The sequence below is a fragment of the Anabrus simplex genome, chromosome 4 (assembly GCF_040414725.1).
Source record: "Anabrus simplex isolate iqAnaSimp1 chromosome 4, ASM4041472v1, whole genome shotgun sequence".
Lineage (NCBI taxonomy): Eukaryota > Metazoa > Arthropoda > Insecta > Orthoptera > Tettigoniidae > Anabrus > Anabrus simplex.
The window spans coordinates 385,719,546-385,734,627 of NC_090268.1; the positions used below are offsets into that span (position 1 = coordinate 385,719,546).

At 38.2% G+C, this 15,082-nt stretch overlaps 1 protein-coding gene across 3 annotated transcripts in view; it reads right to left on the reverse strand.

Annotated features, from left to right (window-relative positions):
* Klp10A (kinesin-like protein 10A) overlaps positions 1-15,082 on the reverse strand; it is a 664,442-nt gene that overhangs the window by 192,431 nt on the left and 456,929 nt on the right. For all 3 annotated transcript variants that reach the window (XM_067145844.2, XM_067145843.2, XM_067145845.2), the window contains one exon: positions 10,123-10,285. In XM_067145844.2, the coding sequence (XP_067001945.2) occupies positions 10,123-10,285 (163 nt within the window). The remainder of the gene's footprint in view (positions 1-10,122; positions 10,286-15,082) is intronic.

Consider the following 15,082-nt stretch of genomic DNA (forward strand, 5'->3'; position numbering starts at 1 on the left):
TTAAAACCTAAAGGGGAAGAGAATGAAAACAAATGAGAACATCACGAAAACAAACAATAAGGGAATATGGCGAAGTTGTGGACCTCTTACCCTAAAATTACAGTGTGTTATAATTAAAAGATGTGATAAAATCACTGTGCCAGAAATCTGAACTGACAGTGTCTCCGTTGAGTCACTATCACAAATACTAAGTTAAGTGGAGAGCAAAAAACTTGAGATACTACGTTTGAGGGGTAACATATGCCAGGTAAAATGTGCGTGACACATAGTGGTAAACCACCAATGAAGTTCAAATATTTGAATAGTTGAACTCTCAAACGGTCCGATCTCAGTTTTAGCGGTCCCATTCTCAATGATCATGTCCCATGTTGGCTAGGTGTGTTTGCCTGATTTTTAAATAGTCAGGAGGGCAGCGAAAAATTGAGAAGCTATGTTAGTGAAGATAACAGACGCCAGGTAAAACGTATGTGATACTTGGTGGAAACCGCCAATGAAGTTCAAACCTGTACTGGAAAAAATGAGGTTGTGCGAGAAACTTGGGCTAATAAGTAAAAAATAAGTGTGAAGAAAACTTTTAAACTTGCTTATTAAGTAGTTGTCCTCTCAAAATGGCCTGATCTTCTCAAATTTAACAGTCCCGTTCTTACTGGTCGTGTCTATTGTTGGCCCAGCTGTGTTTACAAGGATGGGAGGAGTGAAGGGGGAAGGGGTAGGGGGTGCAGGACTAGTGGGGAGAGGGGAGAGTGTTGGAGAGTTGGAGGCAGGTTTTGTTTTTATTATAGAAGTTCTGACAATATATGGAATGAATGTTTCAAGTAGAATGCTCTTTTTTTTAACAGATTTCATTTAAATTACGAGAGGGGTTCATAAACGGATCTAAATCGATGTGGATGCTCTCGAGAACGTTGAGCAAGGTGCCTTTTAGCTCATAATGCAAGATCTTAAGATCTTTATCTATTGATGTGTATTCGTGACTGGATTATATAAGATGCTCACTCATAGCTGAAAAACAATTATGTTTGAGAGCGCTGCGATGTTCGGCGTATCTTATGACAAAATTGCGGCCTATTTGACCAACATAGCTGGAATTACAGGATTGGCATTCTAATTTGTTAAAACTGGAGTTCAAGTATCTATTATTATTACTATTATTATTATTATTACTACTATTATTATTGACGGCGTGAGATTGAACATAAGTCTGGAGTTGGTGTGGGATGTTCTAAATGCTATGTTAATGTTGCATTTTTAAGGATATTAGAAATTTGGTAAATGCTACTACTATTGAATGTGAAAATGGAATACTTCTCTTTAGGAGCAGAATCGTTTTTTGGGGTAGTCTCGGATCTATTGATGAAGGTTCTATTGAAACCGTTGTATTCCGCAATACTGTAAAGGGTAGTAATTTCTTTCTTATTATTCTTGTGAGACAAAGAAACAGTTAATGCTCTGAGTATTTCAACCGCATCATATCATTTTATGGTACGTTTGCCTGTTCTGAAGACTTCACGTTCCTAGCAACCTCATGCATCTATTGTGAACTGTTACTCTTCCCCATCATGTGTTGTTACCACTACGTAATAATTCCTTATTCCGGTAGATGGCATCTCAAGCGTTAGCATAGGTCACAGCATTTTTCTGCCCCGTCTTGTAGGTTTATCTTTCTGGTTGGTTGTGTGGGGAGTTTTTGACTTGAGAAGACTGAAGAATTAGATTTCCAAGTTGCCTTTGTGGCATATAAAAGATGTTTTAAGAGATACAAGATGTCTTTGTACGTATCTCAACCTCTGAATGTTGATTGCCTACATACTTGAGGTAATTATTTTTCTTTAATCTTCTCTTTGTTTGATAATTATTTCGTTCTGTGCTCGCCATGGTTGGGCTATAAAGGCTTCTCTCATTACAAGTGTTTCTATATTTCTGTGTTAACCCCTTAACTGGGGAATAGTTTCATAACAACCAGCTAGTGGGTAATTATTCAGCGCAACGCGCACTTTTGGAATGCGTACCGTAGCGTGTGGTAGATGTAAATATAAAAAACAAAAACAAACCCCATGGCACTACAGCCCTTGAAGGGCCTTGGCCTACCAAGTGCAGATTATGAGATGTGGTGTGGTCAGCACGACGAATCCTCTCGGCCGTTATTCATGGCTTTTGAGACCTGGGCAGTTATCTCACCGTCAGACAGCTCCTCAATTCTAATCACGTAGGCTCAGTAGACCTCGAACCAGCCCTCAAGTCGAAGTAAAAATCCCTGAACTGGCCGGGAATCGAACCCGGGGCCTCCGGGTAAGAGGCATGCATGCTACCCCTACACCACGGGCCGGCCTAGATGTAAATACTCAACAGTAAAAATATTTTACTTGATTTATTTAAATTATGAGCGATACAGTAGAAATTAAATAGCATTATGTTACCGTTTTTCTTGTAACCCCGTACACACACACACACACACACACACACACACACACACACACAGTGTGTTCATACAAAAGTGAATTAAAAAAGTGTTCCTTTCATCAATATGATATTTTTCAAGTTTTCAGAAATGCATCAATAGGTTCTACATACTTTCTGGTCGATAGGTCATTCAGAAATTGTGCACAGTGTGGTAAATACGGAAGCAAGGGCAAGCACAAATTGCCATGTGACATTCCTCAAAGTAGTAGACAGTTTCCCATCGCCTCTGGTTTGACAGGCACAACGTTTTCTTGAGCGATTCCTACATCCGGTCGGCGGATTCTCAGATAATTCAACGTCTTTCCTAACCAAGCCATTATCACGTCACACGGAACAGTTTACCATCATACACAGACCAATTTACAAAAAGTTATCAGAACATGCACAATGGAGTTCGCAGGACAACTGCATTGTAGTAACAACAACGTACATATACACAAATAAATTATTTACGGAGAATTTGGCGCGGACCATACGAGGCAACATGAGACAGCTGTTGGACTGCTGCCTAGGCGCGAACTACCCGACTTTACAATGGCGAAAAATGAGAGTATCCTCCTATTCAATACATCATATATTCCGTCATTAGATGGAGCAAACCAATTCAAACATGTTTCAGCTCGCTTGAGCCATCTTCAGTGAAAAAATTAGGGGTTTGGAATAATTTACATAATATAAGTTGAAAAAATGCTAAAAAACATAATGAAAGAGCAAATGAAAAAACAAAAAAAAAGAGAGCCTAGACAGAAACAAAATTAGCACAAATATACAATATTTAACTCAATATGCAGAGCAAAAACAAGTTATTGAGACAAAATTCAGTGAAACAGGTGTTAATTTAAAATAATTGAAACTAAAAACTGCGTTAACCTAAGAAACAAGGGAATGAGAAAACAAATGATGCAGATGGAAATGAATAATAGTAGCACATGGTGAGGTTGTGGACCTCATAGTTTACAAATTATTGGTTTAGTAAAAATGACAAAACAGTTTGAAATTGCTGTCAAAATCATCCTAGTAGAAACCCATCACATTAAATTGGTCAGGAGGAGAGTGGGAGCAAACATTTTTGAGAAACCAAGCCTGATATAACCTGCAGGCGAAAAGCCTGTGACAAGGAGAAAAAACACCAATGAAATTTAAGGCTTTAGAAATAGCAGCATTCTCAATATCTTCTCAATCTAGCGGTCCCTTTCTTCATTATTGTTTCATAATGTTGGCTGGTGTCTTGCCTTATTATAAAGGGGTCGGAAGGGCCGCGTATAAAAATTAAGAAGCTGTGTTAGATAGAAGACAAATGCATAGTAAACTGTAAGTAATCTAGTGGAAACCGTCAATGAAGTTCTAATCTGTAATGGAAAAAATGAGGTTGTATGAGAAACATGGGTTGATAAGTAAAAAGTGTGGAATGGTTGTGAAGAAAGCTTAAACTTACGGTGTGCAGTAGGTGGTTGTCCTCTCTAATGGCCTGGCCTTCTCAAAGTAACGGTCTCGTTCGCGTGATAGAGTCTATTGTTGGTTCGGCTGCGTTTGCTAGGATGGAAGGAGCGGAGGGGGAAGGGGAGGTGCAGGGCTGGTTTGAGGAAGGGAGGGGTGGTGAGCTGGAGAGATGGAGGTGGGGTTTGTTTGGCAAATATATGGAACGAATGTTTCAAGATGTTAGTTTACTCGCCGACTTCTAAAGCTCGAATGGTGTGGCCTTCTCAAAGTGATGGTCTCGATCACGTGATCGAGTCTATTCTTGGTTTGGCTGTGTTTGCTAGGATGGAAGGAGCGGAGGGGGAAGAGGTGGTGCAGGGCTGGTGTGAGGAGGGGGTAGGAGTGGTGGTGAGTCGGGGAGATGGAGGTGGGGTTATTTTGTGTTCTGGAAATTCTGACAAATGTATGGAATGAATGTTTCAAGTAGAATGTTCTTTTTCTCGCTGACTTCATTTAAATTGTGAGTGGGGTTCATAAACTGATCTGAATCGATGTGGATGCTCTTGAGAACGTTGAGCAAGGTGCCTTTTTGCTCATATGGCAAGATTGTCAGGTCTTTAACTATTGAAGTGTATTCGTGGCTGGATGCTTTATGATGCTCACTCATAGCTGAAAAACTCCATTGACCCACATATAAAATTCACCATAGAGTCAGAAAACAATAAAGCCCTTAATTACCTGGACTTAACCATTATGCGCAATAGCAATAACACTTCATCCTTCAATATATACAGGAAACCCACCCACACCATCAATACCATCCATCAGACCTCTGTGCACCCACACATACATAAAAAAGCAGCTTACAATAGCATGGTCCTCAGAGCATTAACTATCGCTTTATCTCACAAGAATTACAAAAAAGAAATTAATACCATCTACAATATTGCAGAACACAATGGTTTCAATAGAACCTTCATCAGCAGAATCATCAGTAGATACAAAAGCAGACCAAAGACTACCCTAGTAAAAGATTCCGCTCCTAAAGAAACATTTTCCACATTCACTTTCAATAATAGTAGCATTTACCAAATTTCTAATATTTTCAAGAAACACAACATCAAAATAGCTTACAGGACCTCCCACACCAACTCCAAACTCATTTTCAATCCACACACTGTCAACAATAACAATAGCAACATCAACAACAAATATTTGAACTGTGGAGTTTACAAATTAAAGTGCCAATCCTGTAATTCCAGCTATATAGGTCAAACAGGCCGCAATTTTGTCATAAGATACGCCGAACATCGCAACGCTCTCGTTTTTCAGCTATGAGTGAACATCATAAAGCATCCAGCCACGAATACACTTCAATAGATAAAGACCTGAAGATCTTGCATTATGAGCAAAAAGGCACCTTGCTCAACGTTCTCAAGAGCATCCACATCGATTTAGATCAGTTTATGAACCCCACTCACAATTTAAATGAAGTCAGCGAGAAAAAGAACATTCTACTTGAAACATTCATTCCATACATTTGTCAGAATTTCCAGAACACAAACAAACCCCACCTCCATCTCCCTGACTCACCACCACTCCTCCCCCCTCCTCACACCAGCCCTGCACCACCCCTTCCCCCTCCACTCCTTCCATCCTAGCAAACACAGCCAAACCAAGAATAGACTCGATCACGCGAACGAGACCGTTACTTTGAGAAGGCCAGGCCATTAGAGAGGACAACCACCTACTGCACACCGTAAGTTTAAGCTTTCTTCACAACCATTCCACACTTTTTACTTAACCCATGTTTCTCATACAACCTCATTTTTTTCCATTACAGATTAGAACTTCATTGACGGTTTCCACTAGATTACTTACAGTTTACTATGCATCTGTATTCTACCTAACACAGCTTCTCAATTTTTATACGCGGCCCTTCCGACCCCTTTATAATAAGGCAAGACACCAGCCAACATTATGAAACAATAATGAAGAAAGGGACTGCTAGATTGAGAAGATATTGAGAATGCTGCTATTTCTAAAGCCTTAAATTTCATTGGTGTTTTTTCTCCTTGTCACAGGCTTTTCGCCTGCAGGTTATATCAGGCTTGGTTTCTCAAAAATGTTTGCTCCCGCTCTCCTCCTGACCAATATGATGTGATGGGTTTCTACTAGGATGATTTTGACAGCAATTTCAAACTGTTTTGTCATTTTTACTAAACCAATAATTTGTAAACTACAAGTTCCACAACCTCACCATGTGCTACTATTATTCATTTCCATCTGCATCATTTGTTTTCTCATTCCCTTGTTTCTTAGGTTAACGCAGTTTTCAGTTTCAATTCATCATCATCATTTCCCTTTATCCAGCTGTAGCCGGATAGGGGCAAATATGGTTCCTCTCCACTTTCTTCGGTCTTTCCACCACTCCTCCTCCAACACTGTGTCCCAGTCCAGGTTTCTTTCTATAATGCTGCGTTGGATGGTATCCTTCCATCTCAATCGTGGTCGTCCACGGCCTCTCCTTCCTTGGATTTGCATTTCCATCACCTTTTTTGGCATTCTTTCGTCGCTCATTCGCTTTATGTGCCCAAACCATCTTAGTCGGCTCTTCTCTATTCTATCATTCATTTTTTCCACTCCAATTTCTTCCCGGATTTTCTCATTCCTTATTTTGTCTCTTCTACTCTTCTGTATCATACTCCTCACGAATTTCATTTCGGCTGCCTGTATTCGACTCTCATCCTTCTTTGTCATTGTCCAAGTTTCTGCTCCATAAGTTGTTATGGGTACGTAATACATCTTGTACATAGTATCCTTTGCTTCCATTGGCACATCTTTGTCCCATAACATATTTCTTACACTATGATAGAAACAACTTCCAGCTTGAATCCTTTTACTAATCTCAGTATCCAGTCGAGGATTCTCCATTAATTCACTCCCCAGGTATTTAAACGTTTCCACTACTTCCAAGGGCTTGTCTGCAAGTCTAATCTGACCTTTCCCTTCTTTCTCCCCTCTAGTCATAACAAGAGTTTTACTCTTTTCTACACTTATTTTCAATCCACATTCTTCAATCTTCCCATTCACCACATTCAAATGTTCTTGAACCTTCCTGTCGTCTTCTCCCCAAATCACAATATCATCTGCAAATAACATCATGTTCATTTCTCTTCCTCCATATGCTGCTTTTGCCGTTCTCATGATGTCATCCATTACTATTGTAAACAGGATTGGTGATAGAACACTTCCCAGTCTCAGCCCGCTAGTGATTTTGAACCAACTTGTCCTGCCAACTTGTGTTTGCACGCAACTACAACATTCCTTATACAATGCCATGATCATTTTTATTAATCCCTGTCCAATTCCTTTTTGCACCAGACTGTCCCAAACTTTCGTCCTAGGGACACTGTCATATGCCTTTTCAATATCAATGAATGTCATCACCATATCATTCCCGTACTCCCAATGCTTTTCCATTAGTTGTCTGATAATGAAAATGGGCTCTATTGTTGACCTTCCACTTCTGAAACCAAACTGATTTTCCTGTATCTGCTTCTCAACCCTCAACCTTATTCTACTTTCCAGTATCCTTTCCATTATCTTAGCAACATGGGATATTAGAGTTTCAATTATTATTATTATTATTATTATTATTATTATTATTATTATTATTATTATTATTATTATTGTTATTATTATTATTATTATTATTATTATTTTAAATTAACACCTGTTTCACTGAATTTTGTCGCAATAAGTTGTTTTTTGCTCTGCATATTGAGTTAAATATTGTATATATGTGCTAATTTTGTTTCCGTCTAGGCTCTCTTTTGTTTGTTTTTTCATTTGCTCTTTCATTATGTTTTTAAGCATTTTTTCAACTTATATTATGTATTTTATTCCAACCCCCCTAATTTTTTCATTGAAGATGGCTCAAGCGAGCCGAATCATGTTTGAACTGGTTTGCTCCGTCTAATGACTGAATATATGATGTATTGAATAGAAGGATACTCTCATTTTTCGCCATTGTAAAGTGAAAACCGTCAATACGGAATGGTTCTAATATCTTGTAATAAACTACCCGACTGGCATGAGACAGGATAGAAATGAAGAGGACAGCAATAATCACACCTAATATGAATGGAATTTGTTTTAAATTACGATAGTAGATGGCAGAAGTGATTACGAATAGTCAGACGCCTCCAGGAAGCTAACCCTACGCAAGAACACATTTAGAAGTACAAGAACGCCTAAAGGTGTCAAACCCAGTACTCGTGCGACGTCAAACCCAGTTAAGGGGTTAACTTTGCTTTTACACACTTCTTTCAGTATTTTCCTTTACCGATCCGCTATGTTTGTTTTGAGAACAGAAGGTGACGCGGATTCATGTGTGTGTACGAGTTGTTTTGCTGTGTGCCGACGAGACCTTTCACTCATGTCACTTTAACCATAGCGCTTGAGCTCATGTTCTATTATTTTACTGCGTGTTCTGTATATTTCATGCCCACCACTCTTGCGTGGTATGAATACCAACTAACAATGCGATTTGCTGGTTTCTGTGTGTTTTGGATAGAGACACTCCATCTCTCTAAGATGGACCACTTTCTGTTTCATATTGTCTGTTTCAGCTCGAGAGCGGTTGTTTATTTTCTTATGTGCTGTGTGGTTGACGTTCTTATACGTCCGGCCTGTGTGTCCCTTTATGCGGCAACCTAACCTCCGTGGTCTCTGTGTGAGCGTGGGTGGTTCTGATCCTTGGATCCGTGATAGCTTTTGTGTCTGATTCACTTATTTATTATTCGTTTCACATTGCCGTCATTGGCTTGCTTTACCTATTTTCTAGTTTAATATGTTTTACTCTGTACGGGGCGCTTTTCTATTTTATCTTAGTTATTTGGCGTGTAACCATGGTAACCCTCATTTTCCCTTTGCTTTAATTTTATGAGCTTGGTGCACTCTCCCTCTTCTCCCGTTTTAATCTTTTTTACTCAACGATCATGTATTCTCGGGGGATGTGGATTGTTGTGGAGGCGTTATGTCTTACCTTATGAATTGCAAGGGAGAATGTTATGATAATGTGCTGTTTCTCCTTTAACTTAAGGTCCTTTAGACCTGATGTGCATAAAAGAAATACATACTTTTTTTTTTTTAACACTGCACCGACACAGATAGGTCTTATGGCGACGATGGGATAGGAAAGGCCTAGGAAGTGGAAGGAAGTGGCCGTGGCCTTAATTAAGGAACAGCCCCAGCCTTTGCCTGGTGTGAAAATGGGAAACCACAGAAAACCATCTTCAGTATCCACGATTTACAGTAGTGTTCAATTTGTCGGCCTTTGTTATTATTAATTCATTGCTTTTGATTTTTTTTCTTTAGATTGTGGACTTTAGCTATGTGTTCAGTGTTTGGTTTAATGGTTTGATGTAGATTAAGGACAGCTTACATCTGACTTTGTATTGAACCTCTTCTTGTATATTTAAGGGTAACTTAATAATGGCTAATTCTGATTCAGCTACGGTGGAAATTAAATTATCACATTTAGAAGGATTACCCCAATTATGTTTAGGTCCCTTGCTCAGCACTTCGAGATCATTGACATAGAGATTGATTTTACTTATGTTCACTACAGGTTGATTTAACGCTGTTTGGGGTATTATGTTTGCTAAGTGTTGTTTTTGAAAGCGCATTCCATTTTTTGTCAAGTGTGTTTTGCTTCTTAAACAAAGTATGATTAAGTTTGTTAGTGATGTGTAATTAAAAGGATGTACATTCGAGGGGGCAAAGAAGAGTGGAAACTTCTAAATGAGTTTCATATAGTTTGTGGTTCAGAAGAGATTTTTTTTCATGGAGATATTTGATTTTGTCTTTAATCCAAATTTTATCAGTCTTAAGTGGCACGAATTTTGGCTGTGGTTCTATGAGTTTTCTTAGTGGTGTCCATGTGGCGATTACCGGGCACTGAATGCAAAGACATTACCCAACCACTACCTGGTACAACACAGGAAATTTTTGCCCTATACTGGACAGCCAGGAAGAAGGTGAAACAAGACTCTGTTCCCTAACACACCTGTACATTATTAATGTTATTTGTATATTGCTGTTTTTGGAGATATCAATTTTGTATTGGAGTTACTTCCCAATAAAAATCTAAGTTACAAAGAAAATATGTCACCAGAGAAGAGAACTTCAGTATCCACACCTGTATTCAAAAACAGAAAAAAGATAAATATTACTCACTTGTAAACAAGTTCATTTGAGCATGTATCATCGAAGGCATAATCAAATCTGAAGGGCTGATTTTCAAGATATTTTGTAAGATCAACTTTGAGTTTAGGTTCATGAACCATAATCTGGTCCCGTGTAGGAACAGTTATAACATCCACTTCCTTCCTTCCAATTTCTGAAAAAAAAAAAAATGAAAGCCAAATCACAGTAACAAACAACACATTCATCACTGACAAGATTGCACAGTTTTAAAAGTAACTTACCAAATGAACATACAAGAAAACATCAGAAACATGTATTTTGATGTATCTTACATTTCTCTTCAAAATCCATTTTGGACAAAAAGATAAAATATTGATCTATTTACATTTTTGAAGTACCGTTGCTTAATTCTGTTATCTATATCATGAAGTAGGATTCAAAGTCTAGGGAATGCACAGATCAAGTAAACTACGAGCATGTAGTTAATGTCAAATCTATCCTACCGTCCTTGCCCTCCATAATAAAATTGTCTGCTTATGAGTGGTGAAACAAAAGCACACACAGTTGCATTCTTCCAATGTTAGCCACTTTTGTGCTGAAACACAAGAAAAATGGATTTTGAAGAGCAGCATGCAAACATTCAATTTTGTCAGTGTCAGCTTTACAAAGACAAGCTAGTTTGAATTGCATTAGGATTGTTGCGCATTTCAGACTTCTTTGAAATTGACTGGCGATTTTTTTTTTTTTTTTAACATCGCGTCTGTATGTCTGTGTGTTCCATTATCACGCAACAACTGATATTTTTAATTTGCTGAAACTTGGTATTTTAGACTAAGGTAGTCAAAAGTTTAGAGTACCTTTTGCTTCAACATTCAAATTTGAAATACCAATACAATTGGTCCGTTATTGAACTTCATAAATTTTCCAGCTAACTCATTCCTGGTTACCAGCATTTTGCCCCAGTGTGCTAAATTGGGCTCACAGTGCATTGGCACTGCCGATGGCTCCAAGTAGCCTATGCAGTGGCCTCCACGGTATGCACTAACCATGTATCTTGGTAGGTGTGCTATTTACCAACTGATGAGAAAAACTTAGCACACTGGAGCAAAATGCTGGCAACCAGGAATGAGTTAGCAGGAAAATTTATGTCCAACAAAGGACCAACTATATTGGTATTATAAATTTACTCATTCCGGACAAATATTTCAGGTTGCCTATTTGAATCAACATCTATGTTATTCAAATTTGGACACTACCTTATCTCGCCTCCCCTGCGCACCATATGACCTTGCCATGGTGGGGAGGCTTGCGTGTCCCAATGAAGCAGATAGCCAAGCCGCAGCTGCAACTATATCGGATGGGTATCTGTTGAGAGACCAGACTGAACAATGGTTCATCGAAAGGGGGGTAGCAGCCTTTCGGAAGTTGAAGTGGGCGACAGTCTGGATGATTGACTGATATGGCCTTGTAATAATACTGAACATGGCTTAGCTGTGTTGATACTGCTACACGGCTGAAAGCAACGGGAAACTACAGCCGTAACTAACTCCTGAGAACATGCAGCTCTCTCTGTATGAATGATGTACTGATGATGGCTTCCTCCCGGGTAAAATATTCTAGAGGTAAACTAGTCCCCCATTCGGATCTCTGGGTGGGGACTACATGAGATGGGGCGATCATCAGGAAGATGGATACCGACAGTCTGCGAGTCGGAGCGTGGAATGTTGGAAGTTTTAATTTTTGGTAGATTAGAGAATCTGAAAAGGGATGGATAGACTAAAGTTAGATGTAGTTGGTGTAAGTGAAGTACATTGGCAGGAAGACCAGAATTTCTGGTCAGGCGACTACCAAATTATCAACACAAAATCAAATAGGGGAAATACAGGAATTGGTTTAATGATGAATGAGAAAATAGGGCAGCGGTTAAGCTACTATGACTAGCATAGCGAAAAAATTGTCGTCAAGATAGACACCAAATCAATGCCCACCACAATAGTGCAGGTCTATATGTCTACTAGTTCAGCGGATGATGAAATCGAAAGGGTATATAAAGAGATTAATACAATATGTAAAAGGTAAAAATTCCATAATGTTCCGTACTGAAATGTATCACAATGAAATTGAAATAATAAATAAGGTAGTTCAACCTATTCAATACAAATAAATATGAAATGTAGTATTACATTCCTATTAAATTAAAAGCAGAAGCGGTACCGGTTTCGACCCTAATCTGGGTCATCATCAGCCGAATAAAATGCAAAAAACAATGCATAGGTAAATAAGAAATTAAAGAGTGAGTCTTTCACAAAAACAGTTGAAGAGGCAAAATGTTAATTGGGATTGGAACCGTGCAATTTTAAATCGTAAAATCTAGAAGAAGTAGAAAGTCAGTCACCTATAAGAAGTAAGGCGCGATCTTCTGAATAGTAGCACAACACACGCAAATTTCAGCACTTTCTCAATGTTTACAAGAAGAGATGAAAACTTAAATGAGCCAGCGAATGAGGCACGATGTCACAATATAATTAATGAATATGAAGTCCCAAAATTGTTTAGAAGTCAAAGACGACTCGCTTGATTGAAGCTCCTGAAGATCAGCGCAACACACTCAATGATGTAGATGTTGATTCCCATAGGGAACCTAAAATATTATGTTCCGAATGAGTAAATTTATAATACCAATATAATGGTCCGTTATTGGACATTATAAATTTTCCAGCTAACTCATTCTTGGTTGCCTGCGTTTCGCCCTCGTGTGCTAAGTTAGGCTCGTCAATTGGAACTTAGCACACCACCCAAGACGCAAGGCTAGTGCTTACCGTGGAGGCCACTGCATAGGCTACTTGAAGCCACCAGCAGTGCCAATGCACTATGAGAGCTATGTCTCATTTTCAAAAATTGATGCCTGCCTGGCCATCAAATGATGTACATCATTATATTGGTATTACACACTCAATGTCCGGCACTGTGCTTTCAAATGCCAACTGAACTCTGTGAATAGCTTGACGAACCAGTCTGTAATTGCTTCGGTTGCAAAAATGTGTGTATATAAATAATACGATTTAATATAATTTAAGTACGTAAACAGGATCTTGTGGATTCTTTAGAACAGTTGACGTAAAAAACAACTGTGAAGAGAAAAATGGTAAAAAGCGCAATACCGGAAACAAATGAAAAGCGTATATGCACAGTGCGCTACTTCTTGAAGATAAGAATTCAGGTCGTAATTGAGGTAGTCCAAGGCAGCGCAAGGTATGAGTTTAAATTTGAATGTAAAAACTGAAAATGCAGGTGGCACTATAGTATATACAGTTCAATTCGAGAAAAGTATTTTTTTTTTTTTTTTTAGAGGAGAGGTGAAAAGAAAAGATAGAATAAGTTAAGGAAGAGGATTAGTAGATAAGAGAAGATAAAAGGGTTGGAAGTTGAAAGAAGTTTGGAAAGGATAAGATAGGGAATTAAAGGAGTATTATTTTATGGTGGGTTAGGAGGGTGGGTTATTGGAGGTAGGAAACGTGGGTAGGATCTTTGTAAGGCATGGAAAATTGAATCTGGGTTTTGAAACTTAGAATTTTTAAGAAGAAGAATTAGGAAATCAAATAGGATATTGAGTTTTTCAGAAATATCATTTAAATTGAAATTAGGGTTGAAGTATTGGTCAAAGTGAATAAAATAATTTTCAGTAGTTTAGGAGGGGGCCTTTGTTAATGATTTTAAGTATTTTTATGTCTTTTTCAATATTGGTGAAATTATGCTTGGAGTCTTGCATGTTGTCCTATAGCAGAGAATCTGTTGTATTTAACGGCGTTGGTATGTTCGCGGTATCTGATGTTAAAGCTGCGGGCAGTCTGTCTGATGTATGAGGAGCTGCAGTTGTTACATTTGAATCTGTATACTCCGGAATTAGAAAAAGCACAACATGAAAATTTCTTTTAGAACCAACAACAGAAATCTTCATATTTTACACAACTCTAAATCAGTAAACTAATCTAATGCTTTTTCTAATTCCGAAGTATACAGATTCAAATGTAACAACTGCAGCTCCTCATACATCAGAGAGACTGCCCGCAGCTTTAACATCAGATACTCCGAACACATCAACGCCATTAAATACAACAGATTCTCTGCTATAGGACAAAACTTACAAGACTCCAAGCATAATTTCACCAATATTGAAAAAGATATAAAAATACTTAAAATCATTAACAAAGGCCCCCTCCTAAACACTACTGAAAATTGTTTTATTCACCTTGACCAATACTTCAACCCTAATTTCAATTTAAATGATATTTCTGAAAAACCCAATATCCCATTTGACTTACTAATTCTTCTTCTTAAAAATTCTAAGTTTCAAAATCCAGATTCAATTTTCCATGCCTTACAAAGATCCTACCTACGTTTTCTACCTCCAATAACCCACCCTCCTAACCCACCATAAAATAATACTCCTTTAATTCCCTATCTTATCCTTTCGCAACTTCTTTCGACTCCCAACCCTTTTATCTTCTATCATCTATTAATCCTCTTCCTTTATTAACTTATTCTATCTTTTCTTTTCACCTCTCCTCTAAAAAAAAAAATATATATATATATATACTTTTCTCTAATTGAACTGTATATACTATAGTGCCACCTGCATTTTCAGTTTTTACATTCAAATTTAAACTCATACCTTGCGCTGCCTTGGACTACATCAATTACGACCTGAATTCTTATCTTCAAGAAGTAGCGCACTGTGCATATACGCTTTTCATTTGTTTTCGGTATTGCGCTTTTTACCATTTTTCTCTTCACAATTGTTTTTTACGTCAACTGTTCTAAAGAATCTACAAGATCCTGTTTACGAACTTAAATTATATTAAATCGTATTATTTATACACACACACATTTTCGCAACCGAAGCAATTACAGACTGGTTCGTCAAGCTATTCACCGAGTTCAGTCGGCATTTGAAAGCACAGTGCCGGACATTGAGTGTGTTGCGCTGATC